The sequence below is a fragment of the Amblyomma maculatum genome, chromosome 3 (assembly GCF_055883805.1).
Source record: "Amblyomma maculatum isolate TAMU_Amacu chromosome 3, ASM5588380v1, whole genome shotgun sequence".
In the NCBI taxonomy this organism is placed as follows: Eukaryota; Metazoa; Arthropoda; class Arachnida; order Ixodida; family Ixodidae; genus Amblyomma; species Amblyomma maculatum.
The window spans coordinates 181,109,683-181,133,242 of record NC_139346.1 but is presented as its reverse complement, the minus strand read 5'-3'; the positions used below and the strand labels follow the sequence as shown (position 1 = coordinate 181,133,242).

Here is a 23,560-nt window from a genome sequence, read left to right as displayed (position 1 = left end):
CTAAAAGCCCAGTCGACGAACATTCCGCTAGATTAGTGGACGAATGGAACGTCGGAAAAAAACTAAGCCGGAGAGCACACGATAGAACCCGATATATTAATGAAGTACGAGATGAGCGGATATGCCTTCCTGTGCGGCGCTCATAATAATTAAAGCGGTTGTTTTTATCTTTGTATTTCCTAAAGTCGTCACAAGGCCACCTACTCCCGCAGGATGCGCTAGACCGGCTGGAGGTGGGGAGTGAAAGAGAGTGACCATAATCATTGCTCTTTAGGACAACCACTCTACGCGCGCATTACAGAAACTGCACAAATAACTAAACGCCGGGAGACAAGCACTTCACTGCTCTAATAGTATTCTAATAAGCGTTCGCATCGATCGAATCGTGCGTTACCACAAACTCCCAAGTCAGATAAAGTTATGAGGAAACTATGCGATAAATTGGACTTTGCCTTCATGCCTGCGTTCGTACCCTCTTTCATGGGGACCCGACTGCATAGTTCTCCAATTTATTAATGCCTGTCTTCTTGCAGAGTCGCTCCTCCATTCCGTCAGTTCGTTGATTAAAGGCGCAGTGGCTGGGTTTTACGTCATAGCAGAGGATTGTGCTTTACTATCTGAACGCTTATTTTTTAGCACTTCCTCCTTATCTGCCGCGTGGTCCCATCTTGTGCCTGTTCTGTCACGTTTCTTTCCGACAGCGGGATAGCTCACGGGTCACCCGTCCTGTGAGGAATTTACGGTCATCACTGCTGTCTCTACCTCTCATATTGCTCGTAAAACTATTACAACTACTACTTTCATCGATTGTCAAAGCCACTGCCGTTTTAACGCTATCACTGCAAACACATCGCACGCATAGCAGCGTCTTTTATCGCACATTTCAATGTACTAAATGTGCCACACCAGCATCCAGCACTGTAAGAACCGAGCAGTGTGCACGGAAAGCTGATGCTCAGCGCCCCTTGAAAGATGCGAGGACGTGAATGAAGCAGGCAGGGCGTGCCGTGTGACGCTTCTTGCCTGAGTCTGTCAACTCACGGGCATTCGACACACTCGGATCACGCTGAAAACTTTAGCCAGTCGTGCTTGCTGAATACCGCGCAAAAAAAAAAAAAAAGCGCGCAAAAGAGTTGACCCCAGGGGAAAGGCACTGAGTGGGATGAAAGATTGCCTTAAGCAAAATTAGGCATTCACACTTGAATGACTCTTGCTGACCTCCTGTACTACAATGAGCTTTCCATTGACTAAAACCCGCGACGCAATCTCGAATATCCCGCGGGGATAATTACGCCATGTCTGCTGCGTTGGCGAACGTCGGCCGACCTAAATTAACAACGAAATATTAGGAGGACGCTTAAGCTTCGCCTTAACACGATAGTGCCTTCAACGCCGCGTTTTCATTTTACAGTTTTTTGCCTTGATAGACTGGCACATAGTTTAGCAAAGTGTAACACTCCTTTAGTTAGTTTGGATTTTGGCGACCTACACTTACTATTAACGGCGTAAAATTGGAGAAGCGTTTGTCATCGGTTCGCATACTTATCGCAAACTAGCCTCCAGCTCGACTAGAAGATGGCTGCTTAGCGGGAAGTGAAACGATATGAATCCAACCTGAATGCTGCGCAACGTGCGTCACAGTTCTGATAAGAAATCAGGTGCGTATTTTTTCTCACGCTTTTTTCTTAATCTTCGTGTACGTATACGACCACGGCGACGGCTTTCCGGCGCGAAGAGCCCAATACGCTATCGCGTAATACAACCTTTTCTCATTTCCCGTCTCGCGTCAAGTTTTAAGTATGGACACTGCTGTGTCCTCGTAAGGCACGACCTATCTTGAGAAATAACGAGGATGCAATTATGAGCACAGTCTGTACGGTCTAGCTTACAGCTGCCGACCATGCGCTATTTCCATGACACAACGCTGTAAACACTTGTCGCGCCATCCGAATTTATCGCTCAAAAATTGCGCAATGGGCCCGCAAGAACCCTAATTTCAAGTTGGACCCAGCGGGCACTGAATAACCTGCGCATTGAATAGATACTTTTTTCCTTAGCGATGCAAGCTGAGGGGCTCAGCGGTTACGCTTCTTAGTTTATTTTATACAGCCCAAACTAACTAATGTCTTTAGACGTTCCCTTGGGCCACTGGTAAGTGGCTTTATAGAGTGGGAGATCTACATTTCGCTCTACAAATCCCAAGGTCATCTGACTCAGCAGTTTGACCTGAGGTGTGTCTCTGAGACGGCACGTCCCGTGATCAGCGGTGGAGAGGCTTCGCCGCTGCGCTCGCATGGAGCAATGCTCAGAGCCTCGCCCCTGTATATACCGCGCGGCTAACCAAATATATAACAGCTGCTTCGCCGACGCTTGGTACTTCAGACTCGCCACGGAGGGGCGCGTGTCAGTCCGAGTGAATCAATAGGGCTTCCGTTCGCATAACTAAGTTTAACTAGGACAAATCTCGGCAAATTTTCGAGTTGCGGTCTTTGCTGTTTCACTCCTGTGTCGTTCCTGCTCCTCCGCATATATAAAGCGCCTCGCAATCTCTAAGCAAAGATCAGAGCATAAACTTTGTACTGTTAGTGGGACATTCGGCATGGAATCGAATTTTAGTGCAAAATGTTTTCCTGCGGTAACAACCAAGCCTAACCTTGTTGCACATGGTTATGCTGGCTCGCTGTAAGTGACCATGACAGCCATGAATATCCCGACCATGGTCATGGTCAGTCAATTAGAACTAATTAAAAATTATTAAGCAAATGTGAAGCACAGGATAGGTCTGAAAACAGATGGCGCACTTATGCTTCCCTAATTTAAATATAGAGTGGCAGGCTTATTTAAGCCTAATAGTCTTAGCTAAGCCTAATAGGCTTAGCTAAGCCTAAAGGTGTGTGAGGTCACGTTCGAGCAGTACGTTGCTCTCAAGACACATACTGGCCGTAATCACGCCTTCCTAAACTGAATTAGGCTTGAATGGTTAGCTAACCCTGATTACATCACTAGGCCTTATTAGTGCGAAAACACTTGTAGCTATCGCACTTAAAGCTTGCACTTAGGTACGACTAAGCCACCTTAGTTTTTTTCTGTAATAACTCTAGGGCCATTTTCACAGAAAAGGATTACTTGGTCACTGTTTTTAAACATGGCGGTTAACCTAGTCTCTGGAATCCACGAAAAAAAAAAAAAAACCATTCATGCAACTTACTTGCGAATTCGACCGCTCATGGCGAAATCTGTATTTTATTTTTAGCCTTTATACTGGCGTACAAAAGCCTTTTTATGGACAGTCATCTTCTGATCAATATAATGAAAAAATCTACATCTGCATGCTTCTATTTCAATTTATCCCTAGTCCATCACTATGATTTGTGCGCCATGATTACGTATGCCCAGTTGTGCGTTCGGTACGGAAGCAAGGCAGGAAGTATCTGTCCCGGTTTTCATCTGCGCTGCCTGTCAGTCACGTGATAAGCGGTTTGCAAGCAAACGCCCAAAAAGCTGCTGCTGGCGGTATGCCGGCTGGGATTTAAATTCGCGAGAATGACCCCCTACTCTCCGCGCACGCTTACGGTGCCCTTGCGTATTTGTGGACGTCAATGACAAATTTACCGAAGAGTCGGAAATGAGAGGTTCTTCCAGCCGCTCAGGGGCAGTCGTCCCAGCCAGTAATGCCTGCAGTGCGAGAGGGCCACAGTTGCTGCCGCTTTGACGTATGCTGCAACCGTAAAGTGCAGACGATCGGAGAGTTCAAAAGAAAAGAGGGAGAAAAAAAAAAGAGGGGAATGAACTTTTCTTCAGAAACGTTCTTTTCAACTCTTCACACGCATACATAAGTTTCGGGCTGTACAAGCTATAAGAGGCGCATCAAATAGAACACCCAGTTGAACTAATTTTTTTTTCTGCGTCCAAAACTAAAAAAAAAAAAAAAAAAAAAAATTAAAAATAGGAAATAGTCAGCTCTCGCTCAAACATGCGCGTTAACTGCATGCTAAAAGAGTTCGAACTTTCATAATGCTTCGATTGGAACGCCATTGACGCCGAACGTCGGGTGACCGTAACGACTGCAGGTTGGAAGGAAAAAAAAGGAAGCTAGACAGTAGCCACACCAACAAAAGCGTATCTTCGGTCATCGACACAACAAGGTCGCTGACCCAACCAAGTTGGGGCTGTTTGAGGTCAGGACTAGAAATAAAGGCAGACGGAAGGGAAGTTTCGACGGCGCCGGGTGTCCCTCGGAGGCCAGCTCGAAAGCCGCACTGCATTTGAATAGGCTGTGAAGAGACCCTCGCCTCTGGGGACCGGCGGGAGAACATGGCGTCAAGCCAGCTGAAGCAAGGGTCATTGGCCACTGCAAGCCAATGGCCGACGAGCGCGCCATCACGCACGAGGGAATCTCGTTATTCAAACATCAGCCGGCAACATCCGGTGCCGACAAAACCTCTTCGCCGCGAAAAGCGAGTATGCTTCCTTTTTCCCGGGGATTCAAAAGATGACTTCCATCTGAGAAGGCAACGCACATTATCATGTATCCATAAACTGGCGAAAATTTTCATAGGTAGTCATATAGACAATATAAATATAGCATATGAACGTTCACATAGAGTTATGGACAACTTATACAGACACTATACGGACAGTCTGTGGATAGACTGTAAATCACCAATCACTAGTAAGCCTATAGACCTTTTATGGACTGTAATTTTTTATAGAGATCGTGAATGGCTCTGCGCCTACAATACGCGAAGGCTAAGCGTGTGATTTGATATCGCGTACACATATTTCTTAATAAAACTTTATAAACATTGGCCCGCATAACACCATCAATCATGTTCCATATTTAATAGAGTTTAGTCGAGAGTACGACAAGTGCACCGGGCGAATTGTTTAGGTGAATGAACAACAACAAACTGCATTGCCCTGCCCGCAGATATGTGGGACACAAGCAGAACCACCAGTATTTCTATCTTGTAGTATTCAGTGTATTAGTTAAACTTCCCAAAAAATTCAAGGCCCATTTTAACAAAGCAGGCTGGCATGTTTGTCGAATTGCTGTGTAAACAAACAATAAAAATCTAGATCACCAGTTCTCCGATTACATGGTGACTTGCTTCGATTACCAGTTCATTTTTTTTTTTTTTGGCAGTGACAACTGTTCGCTGTACAATGCCAAACTCTTTCACGGGGTATTGCAAGTGTTTCACCGCCTTTTAGGCACCGACCCACGGGCGGTACAGGCCAGTACTTGTAAGCGTACTCAAAAGAGAACCACTCCCTACAGCGGGTGCCAGTTCAATCGCACATGTCCTCTCTTAGAAAGTACTAAGGGGATTAACTGCGGCTTTCTGAGGGAGTAATGAAGGCCTTTCAGGGAATAATGATTGTTGCATTAATTTTCAACATCCGAGCAAACTGGCACGAGCCATCGGTTCTGGTACTGTCGCGTGCTACAAGTGCTCTTTTAGAACATCGAGAGAAGCAATCCAATAAGAATTATCTCGTGAGGCAACTGACTGGAAGTGCTAGGAGCGAAGTTAATAGACGTTTCCGGAGCAATTTCGCATTCTGATGTGCATATCATCAATCAAGTACCTTTCAAACCTGATGTGACTTATTCAGCCCACGTTAATGAACAAGGAGAGCTTCAGCACACCTCCTCCTGTTTACATATTGATCCAAAAATCCTTTTATTTTCAGAACATTGACCCAAGTTTAGGTGAACTGATGTAATGTATAAAAGGATTAACGATGTATATGATCGCTTGCAGCCGGATATGCTTGCAGTACTGAATGCAAATACAAATAAACGTTTGAAGACCCCTCGCAGCAGGGTAAGCTCTGCACATTTATTCACGGTCCACCATATCTTAAAGATGTTTTAAATTTAACACTCTTATAAGGATTCGAAAAAGCTTTCCATGTTAACGCCTATATACAAATCATTTTAACTAGAGTGGCGTAAAATGTTTCAGTCGGATTTTCAGCTGGAAAGCACCGTACATAACGGCAACAAATGCATAATTTTACAAAGTCAACCGAAATGATGCAGCGCACTTTTAATCTCGTTTTTACAAAAAGCATAGCTGGCGCTCAGAGAAAATTTATGCTGATTAAGCCGTTATACATTAAAGTACAGAGACCGGATAAAATCCAATACCTTGTCACTTTTCATAAGCTCTTTTTTTTTTTTTTTTTCAGTGAAACTTGCGGTTAGCTACTATATGGAAGAAGCAAAGAAAAACGCGCTTGGCATCTGGGTGAAACTACAGCGTCGTGTTTGTCTTTACGACAGTTCCTGACAATATTTATTAAACAACAAAAAAGATGACTAATTAACCCAGCTAATATGCCCTGCTTTGTTAAAAATGCCAAGGGAATTCAAACGAAAGCCAGCACCAAAAGTACTGAAAGAACGCTACAAAGCAAAGTAATGCATTCGCATTTATTATGCATTCTCACATCGGCGTTCTTTTAAATTTCGCCAGTTTCAAGGCACGTGTTTCGTTGCTGCTATCGATAGCAAGGCGAACTCAATCAGACGCACATCGCAGGACTACAAAGAAACGGCCAGTTGCATTCCGCACCTGGCGCGTCGTATACGACTTTCGTCCAATTTTACATCACCCTCAGGATCACAGTGCAACAAACGAAAGAATCCCCGTGCCTTAAGGCCACAAAGCCAGCAGCTGTTTATCCCGGCTCACGGTTGCTGCGCGCACTTTGTCAACATAATGGCTTTCTCCTGAAAACGACGCAAAAAGAAATGCAAACGGAAAGCAAGCCGAGCTTCTCGCCAATATGTATTGGAAAGGCATCCAAGCGCCAACCATCGATAACTTTTTCGCCTCCCTCGTGGGCGCGGTTTACCTTCTCTTCCGACAACAGAGCGCCACTGGAAAAATATTAATCTTGTGTCCCCGTAACAGATGCAGAAGTGATTGCACTGGCTGAGCAGCTCGACGCGTTACAAACGAGTCTAAGGCCACACGTGAGTGGTTTGGCTGCAGTTGAGTGCCGGCTCAGGCCAGACTGGTCAGGCATCCACGCACGATCAGGGAGCTCTAGCGCCCTGTGAGCCCCATGTTCTCTCCTCGCAAAAAAAAAAAAAAAAAAAGAAAAAAATATCACAGAACGAGATACAAAAACAGGTTGAGAGCGCTAAAAAGACAGATAAATTACAAAAAATAGAAAGATAGAAACCCGCAGCGTAATATGATTTATATGTACTCGGATCCATTTGCCTCGGAAGAATTTTTGCTCTATTCGTACCATTAAAAATAGATTTTAAATCTCATTGCAAGAGCCGCGGCCTCTGAAAGCTAAACTAAGTTCTGCAGACGTCAGCGCGTGTCATTTCTTCCGCCTGTTTAGGCATCTGGACAGATCATCAAAAAATGCGCTTTGCTGAACTGTCAATTTAAAAAAAAAAAAAAAAAAAAAAGCGAGATATATGGATCGGCTCACACTTCAAGAAACAAAAAAAGAAAGGAAAGAGAACATGCCCAAGTCGCCGTTTCTTGCCACTCCTACCGTCGTCTGGGGTATACTAGGGATCACGTGACGCTCAATCAGTAACTGCGCGCGTGCCGTCTAAAAAGGAGACCAGCAACATGCATATTCACAAGACGCCGACGGAGACTTACAAGAGGCGAGACCGACGTGAAAAACGTTGACGACCTGCAGTGCAAGCATGGTGCAATGAACCTGTTGAAGGAAAAAGGAAATTGTAATTATAGCTGCGTCGGAGAAAACGTCCGTACGGGATCGATGAGAACCCCTGGCTGGAAACAAATTTAATAACACAGCAAAAACTAACATTAGCACTTATGTATTTTTCTTCTCTAGCGAATTTCACATTAGAGATACCTCTATAGCTACGTGTTAATAAGCTGACACAGGATATATGAGAACTCATATAATTTCCAGTGCAAAAAAAATAATACAAACAACCGTCTCTAACAAACTTGTTATATATATATATATATATATATATATATATATATATATATATATATATATATATATATATATATATATATATATATATATATATACCGAACCCACGACCTCCGGTGGGGACCCTGGTGGGGACCGAACCCACGACCTCCGAATATCGCGTCCGGACGCGATATTCGGAGGTCGTGGGTTCGGTCCCCACCATCGGCACGTTGTTTTTTCTTCTACTTTGTGTTTAATTATCTGTCCCAAAGCAGATTACATTACTCATTTCTGTGATTATCCAAGTAAAAATTAAAAAACAAGACATAAAACATAATCCCCAATGCTTTCCTTGGCCTCGCCAACTGTTGGCTTCGTTCCTTCATGTATTATAACGAGCACCCTCATTACCCCTTCATTTATCTATTATATATATATATATATATATATATATATATATCATTTGTCTGTACACAAAGACTATTACACTGGATGCTCTGTATGTGTTCACATGAAAAGCGCAGGTCTAATTAATGTAACCGGACTAATTTGTCTAAGTATCACGGTTGACAGTATCTCTTGAAAATGAAAGTTCGTTGTTCGAAGTATTGCCCAGAAATTTGTGCTGATTTTTTTACTGTTATTTCGATTTCGTTCAGGTGTAGGACGGGGCTGGTCTGTTCACTACGCTTTAGCGCGAACATGAGTGCCACTGTCTTTAGTTGGGAACACGAATCAAATTTCCTTGGTCCGTGTCGCTAGTTTATTGGTGACTGCATTTTCTTCTCACGTCTTGATATGTTGGAAAATGTGCAAGCTATCTAAAGATCGCCAACATAAAGTGAATATACAATGGATTTTGAGAGGGGTTATTCTGCTAAGGGAAATAATTTTACTGCAAGGAGTGCTGTGCGTAACGTATACACATTGGCTACTAAATTACGCCGAATGATGTTAAAGTCGGCAATTAGTAGATTATGTCCACGCAAGGAAGGGGGGATAAGGACAGCTTTGGGGCAATGACTCGTAACAATTTTCTCCAAGCAGGCTGTCCGTAAAAAATGCAAATTAAATTAAAGAAAAAAGTAAATTCTGACGGGCTATGATAAGGGGAAGACAGAACAACCGCAATAGGGTGTGTGTCAATGCGAGACTTTCCGCATTGTGCTTGTTAAAAACAGGAGTGTTGGTAGTACAGAGCACGTGGTATGGCCGACATGGCAATAAAGCATTTTTGAACTTCTTGTAAGAAAGACATTTTGTGATAAACACTTACTGGTATACAGAAAATGAGGCAAGAAAACTGGCGAATACTTGAAGCACTCGGTGGATACTTCTGGTATTGAATACTGAGCAAGCGAATTAGTGAATGAACCTGAAATACCATAATGTAATGCTGTGCGAGGGCTATTAACTAAGAGTCTACGAAAGATAGAGGTAAGCGTGCAAAGCAGAATTAAGCAGACAGCTTAACGAAAACAAACTAGCATGGGCGTACACATATGTCAAGTACAGTCCAGCACGATTTGAACGTTATCGCGCGAGTGTCGACCGAGAACGTGAGCAGCGCCATGACCCTGAATGCTCTGCCTTGGTGAGGAAGGTATCAAATGAGCTTCTTTCGCTCTCTTTGCTGTTTCTTAGGCAGCCGGCACTTCCTTCTGGGCGAGTTGCTTTCTTACTTTTCTTTTTGCTTCCTCGAGCAGGGAGTGATAATATTGCGCGTGACGTATTTTAACCAATTTTCGTTATTGTCCACTAAGATAACAGGCAACCAATCCTCACTTTATCGCAACGAATGGAAAGCTTCAAGTAGAAAGAAATAGGGCAAACGAAAGTTTGATGAATTCGTCGCGGGGGTGGTGGTTGTAGCATGGAACAGCGAACGAGGGAAAGTAGAATGCGAAATCAGGATTTTCCCTGTTCTGAAACCGGCCGCTATAGGTGCATGGAACGCTAAGCTGGTCGACGCTCGCACGATATCCTTCAAATCGCGCTAGATTGTACATACTCACATGCATAGTGTGCGCACCAATACCCGACTAGTCGGGGGCAGTGGGCCTGCATCTAGCAAAATCCCGCACGGCTGTGTAAAACATTCTACTGTTGACCTGGTAGCTGATAACCATGATGTTCGTCACGTGAGCCGTTAAAAAGGATGAAAAAGCTACAAAGAAAGTGTATATGTACCAGCTAACAAGAGCATGCTGACAGGAATACGTCATATATGCAGAGTGCGTTTAAATACGATCTCTAGCGATATACGAAAGACAAACAGAATTTGATATTTTCAGCGGTGTGCCAGCCAACATCGCCTATTGAGCCCTCGCCATAAGCACTTATTTGCGGCTGCCCATATTTTATGTTCGCGGAGAAGGCTATAGGAAGACTTATAGCGCTACCGCTCACCGCTACCGTCTACCGCTACCTCAAAAAAATCAGCACGCATGCGCAGATAACCCTGAGGCCGACAGATGGCGCCACGTTTCTGTCAAATTCCGCCGGACTCCGCACGCAGGGACCAATCAGCGCGTGCTGTGCAGACGGCGCGCGGTAGCGGTAGACGGCCGCGGTAAGCTGCAGCGGTAAACTAAAAGTCTCGACCCACTCGCTTGCGTGTTACTGCCCCGTTCTGTATTTAATTCATGGTTGTTAGACTCGTCGTATGTTTTCAGCTACCTGATGTACCAGCACTCCACGTACCGGGACGGTATTAACTGCACGGGTACCGCTTTGGGAGCAAGAATTTGTTCAGTAACCTTAGGAAAGTAAACGAGAGTAAAAAGAAAAACGAGACACAAGCAACCGATTTTATACTTACAAGGTACCGGTAGATGGAAGAAGTGGCGTCTATCACCACGTAGTCGAACGTGGCAAGCATACCCACCCACAGGATCTGTCAGGGTAGAAAGGGATCAGTAAAGAAGCCTAGAAAAAGACGCTCGAGTGGAATTTGGAACACGAAATTAGTAAAAACATTGCGGAAATAAGAAAAAACAAGAACGCGTGAATTAAAATGCTTCCAAATTACGAAGAAAGCAAAGAAACAAAAAGACCGAAGACAACGAGTGCATACCTTCATTATAATTGCAGTACCGAAAGGAATGGGCTGTGCACAAATTGTACAATAAAAACAACTCCGTTTATTTTATTCCCTGTTATTTAGTGTGTGACATCTAATCAGCTTCCACAGGCATCCATCCATTCGTCGCTGTTTCATTTTTGCCTACACTGCGTTAGGTTTTCAAACCGTGTCATGTGACCATTGCCTAACTGCCACGTATGTATGTATGTATGTATGTATGTATGTATGTATGTATGTATGTATGTATGTATGTATGTATGTATGTATGTATGTATGTATGTATGTATGTATGTATGTATGTATGTATGTATGTATGTATGTATGTATGTATGTATGTATGTATGTATGTATGTATGTATGTATGTATGTATGTATGTATGTATGTATGTATGTATGTATGTATGTATGTATGTATGTATGTATGTATGTATGTATGTATGTATGTATGTATGTATGTATGTATGTACGTATGTACGTATGTATGCATGCATGTATGTATGCATGTATGCATGTATGCATGTATGTATGTATGCATGTATGCATGTATGCATGTATGCATGTATGGATGTATGTATGTATGTATGTATGTATGTATGTATGTATGTATGTATGGATGTATGCATGGATGCATGGATGCATGGATGCATGGATGTATGGATGGATGGATGGATGGATGGATGGATGGATGGATGGATGGATGTACGTACGAATGTACGTATGTATGTATGCATGTATGTGTATGTATGCATGTATGTATGTATGCATGTATGCATGTATGCGTATGTATGCATGTATGTGTATGCATGCATGTATGGTTGGTTGGTTTGGTTTGTGGGGTTTAACGTCCCAAAGCGACTCAGGCTAAGAGAGACGCCGTGTGGAGGACTCCGGAGATTTCGACCACCTGGGGATCTTTAACGTGCACTGACATCGCACAGCACACGGACGCCTCTTCGTTTCGCCTAAATCGAAACGCAGCCGCCGAGGTCGGGTTCGAACCCGGGTATTCCGGCACATTAGTCGGGCGTCTTACCATTGCACCACCCCGGCGGGGCGCACGCATGCACGCATGCATGCATGTGTGTATATGTATGTATGTATGTATGTATGTATGTATGTATGTATGTATGTATGTATGTATGTATGTATGTATGTATGTATGTATGTATGTATGTATGTATGTATGTATGTATGTATGTATGTATGTATGTATGTATGTATGTATGTATGTACAGTACTCACGGATTGAAATAGGACACTCGGAGCGCGTGGCCGTCGCTGCATGCAAGGCAGTGTGGTAAACAGGCCGGCTTATTGGCGACCGGGAGGAGCAGTTCTGCTTTTTAGATGTTCTCCCCCTCGCTCTATACCACAATGCAGCACCTTGGTTCCATGAGCATCCACGGGCGGCGCTGCATGCAGCGACGGCCACGCGCTCCGAGTGTCCTATTTCAATCCGTGAGTACTGTATGTATGTATGTATGTATGTATGTATGTATGTATGTATGTATGTATGTATGTATGTATGTATGTATGTATGTATGTATGTATGTATGTATGTATGTATGTATGTATGTATGTATGTATGTATGTATGTATGTATGTATGTATGTATGTATGTATGTATGTATGTATGTATGTATGTATGTATGTATGTATGTATGTACGTACGTATGCATGTACGTACGTATGTATGTATGTATGTACGTACGTACGTATGCATGTACGTACGTATGTATGTATGTATGTATGTACGCACGTACGTACGTATGTATGTATGCATTGTATGTATATATATATATATATATATATGTATTTATGTGTGTATGTTTGTGTGCGTGTGTATGTGTATGTGTGTGTAATATTATTTCGTGGGTAATACACATTCTGGTTTTGTCAGTCTGTCACTAAATAGATAATCCTGACAGCTGCACTATGATTTGCGGCAATGAAAAAATATATTTAAAATCATGGGCAAACAATCCCTTTACGCCCAGCCCCACTCGTGTGCCGGTTTCCCCGTGGTAATCAAACAATTAATGCAAAACCATGTGTTCAGTTTAGTTTTGGTTTGGTTTATATATAGGGTTTAATACAAGGCAGTGATCCCTTCATGGATCACTGCCTCGTTGTGGCGGAGGGGCTTGCGAAACTCGATGAAGTCGTGAGCTCTGCTGTGTAGGGCCACCCAAGAGACAGGTCACGGCAGAGAGTTCTGACAAAATGTGATTCACTGGAGAAGGTAATGGCAACCCACTCCAGTATTTCCTGCCAAGAAAACCCTATGGCCAGTCACAATAGCGTTAATGATATGGCGCCGGAAGATGAGCCCCCCAGGTTGGAAGGCGTCCCACATGTTACTGGGGATGAACAAAGGGCGATTCCTAGTAGCTCCAGGACGAAATGAAGCGGCTGGGCTAAAGCCAAAAGGATGCTCAGTTGTGGATGTGTCGGGAAGCGACCGGAAAGTCCGATGTTGCAAGGAGATATATCACATAGCAACATGGAATGTAAGATCTATGACGCAAGGTAAACTGGATGTCGTCAAGCGAGAAAGGAACAGATTGAACATTGATATCATGGGTATCAGCGAGCTCAAGAGGACCGGAATGGGAGAATTTAATTCCGGTGACCATTATGTCTTTTATTGTGGGTACGAATCCAGGAGAAGGAATGGGGTCGCTCTGAACAGAAGAATGAGCAAAGCAGTGCTAGGATACAACCCAAAAACGACCGAATGATTTCACTTCGGATCCAGCCCTTTCAACATAACAGTTATCCAAGTCTATGCACCAACCACTACTGCTGAAGAAGCTAACGTTGAGAGATTTTATGTTGACCTGCAATGCCTTTTAGACCGCGCTCCATCATCAGACCTCCTTTTTCTCATAAGGTGGGGAGTGAAAAAATATCCGGAATTACAGGCAATTCGGTCTTGGTGAGCCAAATGAAGCTGGGCAGAGGCTAGTAGAGTTTTGTCAAGAAAACAACCTGATCCTAGCGAATACTGATTTTTAACAGCACAGGAGGCGCCTGTACACATGGACTTCACCGGACGGTCTTTACAGGAATCAGATTGATTATATTCTTTGTCGGCAGAGATGGAGAAGCGCTATACAAGCAGTAAAAACAAGGCCTGAGGCCGATTGTGGCACCGACCATCAGCTTCTTGTTGCCAAATTTAAGCTCCGATTGAGAAAAACGCAGAAAACTAGGCCTTTCAGGTATGATCTGGATCAAATTCCACCAGAATATGTTGTTGAAGTGAGGAATCGATTTCAAGAAATAGATCTAGAAGACAGAGAGCCTGAAGAGATGTGGACTGATGTTCGTGATACAATACAAGAGGTTGCTACTAAGGTAGTTTCAAAGCAAACGAAATGCAAGAAAGCAAACTGGTTATCCGAAGAGGCTTTGCAAATAGCTGAGGAAAGGAGGATGGCAAAAGTTATGGGGGAAAGAGAAAGATACAAGGTTCTCAATGCAGATTTTCAGAAAATAGCAAGGAGAGATAAGAATGCCTTCCGGAACATACAGTGCCAAGCCGTTGAGGACAACACTCAGATGATGAACACAAGCTCTGTATAAGACAATCAAAGATATCAAAGGAAGCTCCTGTGCTAAGCTGGGCGTGATAAAGGACAAACGAGGCAGGGACCTCACTGAAGCCTCAGAGATAAAGGAGAGGTGGCAGGAATACACAAAAGAACTGTACAAGAAGGACCCGGATGTGCAAACCCAACATAAGACGGTTGTGATTACTGATCTCGAGCCGGGCATCCTGAAGAGTGAAGTTGAGTGGGCCTTAGCCAGCCTTGCTAAGAACAAAGCTAGCGGAATTGATGGCATTCCAGTTGAGTTGCTTCAAAACCTCAACCATGACGCTGTTAACGTTCTGTATATATTATGTCAGCAAATTTGGACAATCTTGCAGTGGCCACAGGATTGGAGGAGATCACTTTACATCCCCATTCCAAAGAAAGGCAGTGCCAAAGATTGTTCCTTCCGCACGATCGCGCTTATTTCGCATGTTAGCAAGGTGATGTTGAAAATACTCCAAGGTAGGCTGCAGCAGTATGTGGATCGGGAGCTTCCGGACGTGCAAGCTGGGTTTCACAAGGGCAGAAGAACTAGAGAACAGATTGCCAACCTTCGCTGGATCATGGAAAAAGCAAGAGAGTTCCAGAAACCCATCTACTTCTGCTTTATTGATTATGCGAAAGCGTTTGACTGCGTAGATCACAGCAGATTGTGGCAAGCTCTCCAAGAGATGGGAGTTCCAATTCACCGCATCTGTCTCCTCAGGAACCTGTATGAAGGGCAAGAGGCCACAGTCAGAACTGGGCATGGTCTTACTGATTAGTTTCCGATTGAGAAAGGAGTGAGACAAGGCTGCATACTGTCGCCCTGCCTATTTACCCTATATGCGGAGTGCATCATGAGGAAGGCCGGTCTGGACGAGTCTTCAGCTGGAGTGAAAATTGCTGGAAAACGTATCAACAACCTTAGATATGCGGATGATACCACTTTAATGGCAGAAAGTGAAGTGGAACTCAAGAGACTTCTGATGCGCGTACAAGAAGAGAGTGAGAAGTTTGGGCTTAAACTGAACATTAAAACGACAAAGATCATGGCGTCTTGCCCTATCAAGTCCTGGAGCATCAAGGGACAAGAAGTGGACGCTGTGACAGATTTTCTCTTCTTTAATTGGCTCCAAGATTACCCCGGAAGGAGACTGCAGCCATGAAATTAGGAGACGCCTGCTTCTGGGAAAGAGAGCCATAGCTAGCCTTGACCGCCTAGTAAAGAGCAGAGACATTAGTCTGCCAACCTAGATCCGTATAACTCGTGCTATGGTCTTTCCAGTTGTGATGTATGGATGCGAGAGTTGGGCTGTGAAGAAGGCTGACCGCCGAAGAATTGACGCGTTTGAATTGTGGTATGGCGGAGACTCTGAGAGTTGAGTTCCTTGGACTGCCAGACGATCAAATCAGTCGATATTGTCGACCATAAACCCTGACTGCTCATTGGAGGGTCAAATTCTAAAGTTAATGCTCAGCTACTTTGGTCATGATCAGAAGAGAGGAGTCTCTGGAGAAAGATTTGATGTTGGGAAAGGTTGAGGGTCACCGGAGAAAGGGTAGGCAGCGACGCGATGGTTAGATGGCATCCTCGAGGCGCTGCAGATGAAGTTATGTGATGTTAGGAAGATAGTGAGAGACCGGAAAGCGTGGCGTGATATGGTCTATAGGGTCACGAAGAGTCGGACGCGACTGAACGACTAACTGAACTGATCCCAAACCTACTTAGGCCATTAAGGACGCCGTAGTGGAGGGCTCCGGAAATTTGAACCTCCAGAGGTTCATTAACGTGCAGTGACATCACGCAACACATGGGAGTCTTGCTTTTCTCCTCCATCGAAAAGCGACCGGGATCTTTTCCTGCGTCTTTAGGTTCAGCTGGAAAGAGCCCTAACCACTGAGCCATCACGGCAGGTCCCTGCGATCGGTGTAATGGAATAAATTAAAAGAAAGCAAAATATTGCGCACACGTTCAAAAACACGCCAGCCGTTCGTTCGGAGCGAATGAAGTGACAATATTTAGTATTCTGAAAAACTGAAGAAGCGCTCGGGTACTAAGACGCAAGTTTGAGCGCAAGCTATTAAGGTGTTCATTTCGTGTAGAGATTCGGGTGATTTATGCGTACGGAGCGTAGCGATGCAATACATCCCATAATAGATCAGTTGCACTAATTATGGACATATCGATCAAAGGTTTTAACGATCTATGTGTTCGTGCATCAGCTGGTCGCCTGGCGATGGCGCTGTTGCGCAAGAAAGAAGCAGTCTCTGTACAACAATCTTTAGCCTATAAAACTATCGATACCTGGAGATGGACGGCCGTTAGTCCGCACAACAGCCAATATCCATAGGAGACTTCTGGTCGCCGCAGCACTCTTCGATTGCTGTGTGCAAGCAAGGCCTACACGGACGGTCATCTCGGCTGCAGTTTTGACGAATGTTTGCGTGCGAAGCTGTTATTGTGCCTTGAAACGCTTAGTTGGCCAAGAGCACCGATCGAATAGGAGAACGTGTGCTCGGGATGCGAATCGAATGATCTATAGCCGAGTGTCGCTCAGAAAGGAAGCGGCAAATGAGCCTCGAAGGAGGCCTTCCAACCAGTGACATCGGCTCACTGTAATGACGTCGCTATCATCCACTTTGGAGGTGCTAGCATGGCTGGCAGGGCCAAGGGAAATTAGTGAAGCGTCATAACAACAGGTCGACGCCATCGGTTGGAGTGCCGCCTTCGAGGCTCATTTGCCGCTTCCTTGTTCGATAGTAGACGACCATAGTCGACAACATGCGGGGACTGCCATGATGTAGGTACACGCCGCAGACTTGCATGCTCGACTAAGCGTCCGGGGTAAGCTCCCCACTAGGCCAACTCAATGCCCATCTTGCTGGCGCAAGAAAAACACTGGCAAAGCGAAATTGAGTTCTCGTGAGTCGAGTAATGGATGTGGATGTACTCCTTAAGGTGTCAAACATACCCAATGACACAAAACTGGTCCAACACAATACAACACAACAGAAACACAAAGCAACTAAACAACGTAAGTTGCAAAGTAGAGCATATTAATCGCGAACAAACAATGTTCATCTCACAGCGACGACCACGTAAGCAAGGAGAAGGCGACAAATGTAGCCATCAGCTACGTGAAAGTCATTCACTGTTTCACTGGGTAAAAAAAAAAAAAAAAATGTAATTTTTGATCTGCTTTTATTTTTCGCGTTAGAAGAGTCCACAAATCAGGACCGACCGTGGTGGACATGGAAGCTGGTAGACCTTATCATAAACCTATTCGCATTAATAATGTTCAGTAATGCGCTTATGAAAATGAAAAAAAAAAAAAGCATGATTGACACTCTTTACTGATAGGTTGGATCAATGCTAGACAAAAAAGTTTGGTTTGATTTGTTTTATGGGCTTTAACGTCCGAAATCAACTTTGGCTTTGGTTATGCGTGCATGGGATTGCCGTTCGAGCTTGATGCTTGTGGAGCTGAAAAAGACTGTGTGCGTCTTTCATCGACGTCCGTTCTCGATATTTCGACCATGGTTTGATGTGTTTTATTCCGAACGAAAATCCTTCCATGCATGTTTAGCTTGTCAAAAGGAAATAGGAATATTGTAGATGAAGTCAGTGCAAGAACCTGACGAAGACACTGAAAGCGCCTGTCTTGCATTGTTTGTGTCTCGTCTATGTCTTCCTTAAGTTTTTGCGCCAACTTCACCTACAATAAAAGGCTTCTCACGAGCATTGCTAGTAGGGTACCGACTTAAAAGGCTAGTACACTGAAATCTCACAGCCCTTATAGTTATTTTAACATGACATTTTTTTTGTAGTTACGATTAGTTACGATTAGGACTCTGGGTATTGCCTGACGAACTTGTGTCGTCCCAAGCAGTAATAACTCAAGTTACCGACATTCTAGTGGAAATTAAGAAGAAGAAATGGGCATCGACTCTACATGTAGTGCGAAGAGAGGATAACCGATGGTCGCTTAGGGTAACAAACTGGATTCCAAGGGAAGGAAAGCGTAGCAAGGGGCGGCAGAAAGTTAGGTGGGCGGACGAGGTTAAGAAGTTCGCAGGGGTCAAGTGAATGCAGCTAGCACAGAACCGGGTTAAGTGGAGAAATATTGTAGAGGCCTTCGCCCTGCAGTGGGTAAAGTCAGGCTGACGATGATGATGATGAAGAAGCAGTAATTGCCTTAATAGCGGCATCACGTATCGAACAGCCATGCCACTTCGTTATTTTGATGTATTGGAGTTTTTACGACCATTATCTCAAAAATTGCCAGGCGTTTGCATGGAGATGCACATCTCCCACCTGCGATATTCTCCTGTCACCCACGTACCAATCTCTATCCAAAGGCCTCCAGCAACCTCTATGCAACCCACCATTATTTTTTTTTTCTGTAGCATATTTTAATGGTAATAATCCTTATTTTCGTACTTTTGCCAATAACAGAAAACGCTATTTACATTACTCTCCGCTGAAAAAAAAAAAAGGAAAACCAATGATTATTACTAGTAACATTTACGTGAATGCCTTTACTGACCTTAGCTTTAATTGTATCAGTAGTCGAACTGTTTATTACGTACTGGGTATCGGTTTTAATCACTATTTCCACTCGAAGTGCTTCTTCGATATGCTAACACCGCTATTGATTATATTCTTCTCAGCCCTTTCGATCCCCATGACAATGGTATTCTTGAGGTGGCTATCCCGGGTCACTCCGCCATTTTTTCCTTTTCTCCATTGTATGCACTTTAACACATACGCATTTACAAAGGTGCAACTTAACAACAACGAGTTCATTCACCTCAATGCTAACTTCTTATTTCTTTTTCTCTCTTGCAGACTATCAGCTGTAACAAAATATATAATATTTTTCATCTGCAATTTTTATAGCCGCGGCGCAAAGTCGTCATTTGCATAACACTAGCTCGTTATGCAAACACGCACAAAAAGAAAGACTGCATTGTCTACCACGCGCACTTCTACATAACCAAGAATAAGAAAACGTGCACATCAAATAAAATAAAATTCTAAAAAGAAGTCGATCTCAATAGCTGCACGGCGGCGGTCGAAGTCGATTGAGATGCGTCCGAGCAGTGCGATCAATCACTCGGCTCATTAGAGTCGCGTTAAGCGGCCTCGCGCCGGCGAAGAAAGTGACCGCAGACACGCGTACCCGTGCTGCTGCGCTCTTCCACTCTCGCTATCCTCCAGAGAGGGTTCCCCCGCTCATTCGAGGTATTAACCGGAAGTTCAAGCTTTGGTGTACAATTCTAGTCAAAGATGCAGTGCAGCACGAGGGACCAGCTTCCAAGTAGCGCAAGGCGCCTCTGGCAGCACCTGTGAAAATATTTGGTTTCCGAGGCTTTCGGAGGTTTTCGAAATTCGTCCAAGTAAAAGGTTGGTTTCTCGCTTGAATTATAGGGCACGAGGTTCGCTTCCGAATACGGAGTGGGAGACGTAGATGCCATGCTGTCGTTTCCGCTTTTCCTGCCACAGTGCACAATCATAACAGCTAACACTGTACCAGGATCATTATTATTGTAGTCGTGATCACCGCTTGTCAACTTTCTGGTACCGTGGCTCGGTTAGGTTAACTTTTTCAAGGCATAAAGCAACAATGAACGTTGCAAGATATGCCGCTCTGAAGGGCTCCTGATGAACTTCGAGGATCTCGAATATTGTTTTTACTGTCGACTGAGACCTCATTTTTCAGGGTGTTGTTCTTTTTTGCCTTCATCGAAGTGCGGTCGCGAAAGTCTGGGACGGAACAGGCGCTCAAAAGCCGAATGGGGTGGCCATTGAAAAATAGCGGCACTTCGCCATGGAAAGGCAGTGATGTGGAAGTGAAAGACCGGGGTGTCCTCGCCTAGTAGCCGAAGAGTATGACGTTAATACTGGGGTATTTCTATGTGTTTTTTTTTTTTTCGGTACGGACATGAAATTGTTTTTGGTGCACTCGCCAAGATTGTTCCGTTTTTGTCATTCTGCGTGTCCGCAAGTAGGACGAAGGGTTGCGTAACGGCATCTCTGACGAGAACTTTAGGTCATCCATTCCGAATGAGATTAAAGGTTTGCAAAAAGACAGCATAGATGCTGCTCATCAGCGCGCATATGGCCTTCAGTAGCATCGTGAAGTCTTGTGATGTCCAATCCGCCTTGAAGCCCAGTGTATTTTGATGCTAAGAGTGGCTTCATGTCCATAGGATGGTTTCACATGCAGGGGGCTCTCATATCTAAGGTACGGCATCTCGACGCACAGGGCGCTTTAATGCCAATTGTGCGGGGATGCCTAAATCGCAGTTGTTCAGGATGTAGACACGCCCTCTTAGGTCACATCAATGCGGCGCGTTCGGATGTTATTCTGGAAGACAGACGTTTCAGCTGTCCATGATAAAAAGCCCTTAAATGCTGGCGCCAGCCTTCCAACTTCTTTCTCAGGATGAAATTTCGAATGCTTGTTTAGTTTGATGTATAGATTTCTACCACCGAAAGCGACTCAGGCTGTATATAGGACGCCTCGGTGGAGGGCTCCGGATAGTTCTGACTACCTCGGCTTTTTTTCTTAACGTGAACTGTCATTGCACAGTACACTGGCGCATCGCGTTCCGCCTCAATGGAAGCGCGGCCTAACCCGTAGCGAACCGGGGTCTCCAGAATCAGTACACGAGTACACGAGGGCCATAACCCCTGAGCCACCAAAGCGGGGCGAAATCCTTATGCCCCCCTACAGACTTAAGCAGCATTTGAAGTAGCAAGTTATGCTGAATGGCATGACAATAGCAAGACACAGTAGCTAGCCAAGTAGAACATGAACCAAAACGAAAATTACCATAAATCAAAAACATGAAAACCAAGACATCATAGCAAACTTAAAAAAAAAAAAACGCGAGAAATTTTCTTTTGTGCTTCGACAGCACACACTGAACAAAAATTATGGGGGGCACTTAAGCCCCGCCTTTAAGGGTATGACGCAATAGAGTTATAGGCTACCAGACCAAATATAAAACCAAGTCGTACGAACGTGCGTCCATGGCCTGTCATCATTATCATCATCATCATCATCATCATCATCATCATCATCATCATCATCATCATCATCATCCTGATTATACCCACTGCAGGGCGAAGGCCTCTCCCATATATCTCCACTTGACCCGGTTCTGTGCTAGCTGCATCCACTTGACCCCTGCGAACTTCTTAATCTCATCCGCCCACCTAACTTTCTGCCGCCCCCTGCTACGCTTTCCTTCCCTTGGAATCCAGTTTGTTACCCTAAGCGACCATCGGTTATCCTCTCTTCGCACTACATGTCCTGCCCATGCCCATTTCTTCTTCTTAATTTCCACTAGAATATCAGTAACTTGAGTTATTTCTCTGACCCACTCTGCACGCTTTCTATCTCTTAATGTTACCCCTACCATTTTTCGTTCCATAGCCCGTGGCCTGTATACAGGGTTAACGTGAATGCAAGGGTCCTGGCAGGCTGATTATGATATCACCCTCCTGTACGAAATGAGAGGAGAGGAACGAGTTGGCAGCTCCTGCCAAACGTAACGTCAGGCAACATTATGTCTAGTAGGTGTTAGACCATGTCGATTGGCAGCTACCGCCTGCCAGCGCCTGCCAGCGTGGCTGCCGGGGCGCAACCACTCTGACGGCTCGAAAGCCTGGCGTAATGTAGCGCTCGCTACAAAAACACGTTGAGTGGTCGGCAGCACTGTGCCTGCAATTAGCTAACCTACTATTCGCGTACATGATTCTTGACTTCGCCAAACGAGGGGCAGTGCAGTAATCCGTTTCAAATGACGTTCATTTCAGTGTAATTTAACACTCTCCCGATATGCGAGACAGTCTTGAAGCAAAAAAAAAAAACTCGCATCTGTTCCTAAATCAGCCTCCGTCTGCTCCCGTACATCGTTATAACACTAAGTCTGCGCATTCTGAGAGCACCATTCCTGCATTTGGTGCATAATATAAGCATATCCACCGCGCCTTGGAACCAGGCGGAGCAAAAAGAGTGCTGTTGAGCCTAACGTTTCCCTGTCGTAGGTGGAACAGGTTAGAACAAAGGAAAAGTTGACTTAAGCGCGAGCTATATTGCTCAGGAAGCCCTAAAACTTCTCCTCCGGTAACTCCTTAATGCCCAAAGAAAGGGCAAGAAGGAAAATGGAGAGTAAAAAATACAACGAGCCAAACCAGCCCCACAGGCAAGATCTTCCGGCAGCCCACGTGTGCTCAACCTGCAGTTCGTCTCGGAGAAGAAATACTCGAATCGAGAAAAGAAAAAACCGAGTGAATGAAGGTAAGCAAACGCGAGGAAAACAAGCACAATCAACAAAGGCAAAAGGTGAAGAAAGAACTGGCGAGCGTTCAGAGGCCACTCGAGCGCCTAAACCAATTCCGACGCAGTTATTTTAAAAGCAAACTTTTCTCCAAACGGTCGCCTTCGTACGGACTTCGCTCAACTCGCGCGCTCGAAGCGCATACTCCGAGAGCGACATACGTGCTGAACCAAGCGTTACAGAAAGGAAAACACAACTAAGGAGAAGAAAAGCGAATATAGTCAAATTTCTCTATCCCTTATATACTTCCTCTTTTGATGCACTCTACATTGGCGCCTTTTTTTCCACCCTCCGGCTTCTCGGTTTCTTCCATATGAGGCGTTTTGCCGCGTTTTGCGAGCAGAGTTCAAAGCCAAGCGTCGCAGGCCGGCTGGCGGCAGCGATCGGTTGGCCTGAGCTCCCCTTAAAAGCGGCCAGCCGCCCGCCTCGGCGGCGCATCGGCTTATTGACCGGTTTAGAGCGGTCACTGCAGAGGCAGCACCAGCGGTAGCAGCCAAGATAGTCTGTCGCGCTGGTGCACTGGGTGAGCGCTTGGAGTCAGTTTTCTGAACTGCTTTTTAGGCGGCGTGCTCAAAGTCACCCAGCCGCGCTGCGGGCTTGCCCG

At 44.8% G+C, this 23,560-nt stretch overlaps 1 protein-coding gene across 3 annotated transcripts in view; it reads right to left on the bottom strand.

The window, feature by feature from the left end:
* The window catches only part of LOC146197094 (uncharacterized), a 200,701-nt gene that overhangs the window by 89,728 nt on the left and 87,413 nt on the right, over positions 1 to 23,560 (bottom strand). For all 3 annotated transcript variants that reach the window (XM_084598839.1, XM_084598837.1, XM_084598838.1), the window contains exons 4-5: positions 10,760 to 10,834; positions 7,644 to 7,704 (exon numbers count right to left, since the gene is read on the bottom strand). In XM_084598839.1, coding sequence (XP_084454965.1) covers positions 7,644 to 7,704; positions 10,760 to 10,834 — 136 coding nt within the window. The remainder of the gene's footprint in view (positions 1 to 7,643; positions 7,705 to 10,759; positions 10,835 to 23,560) is intronic.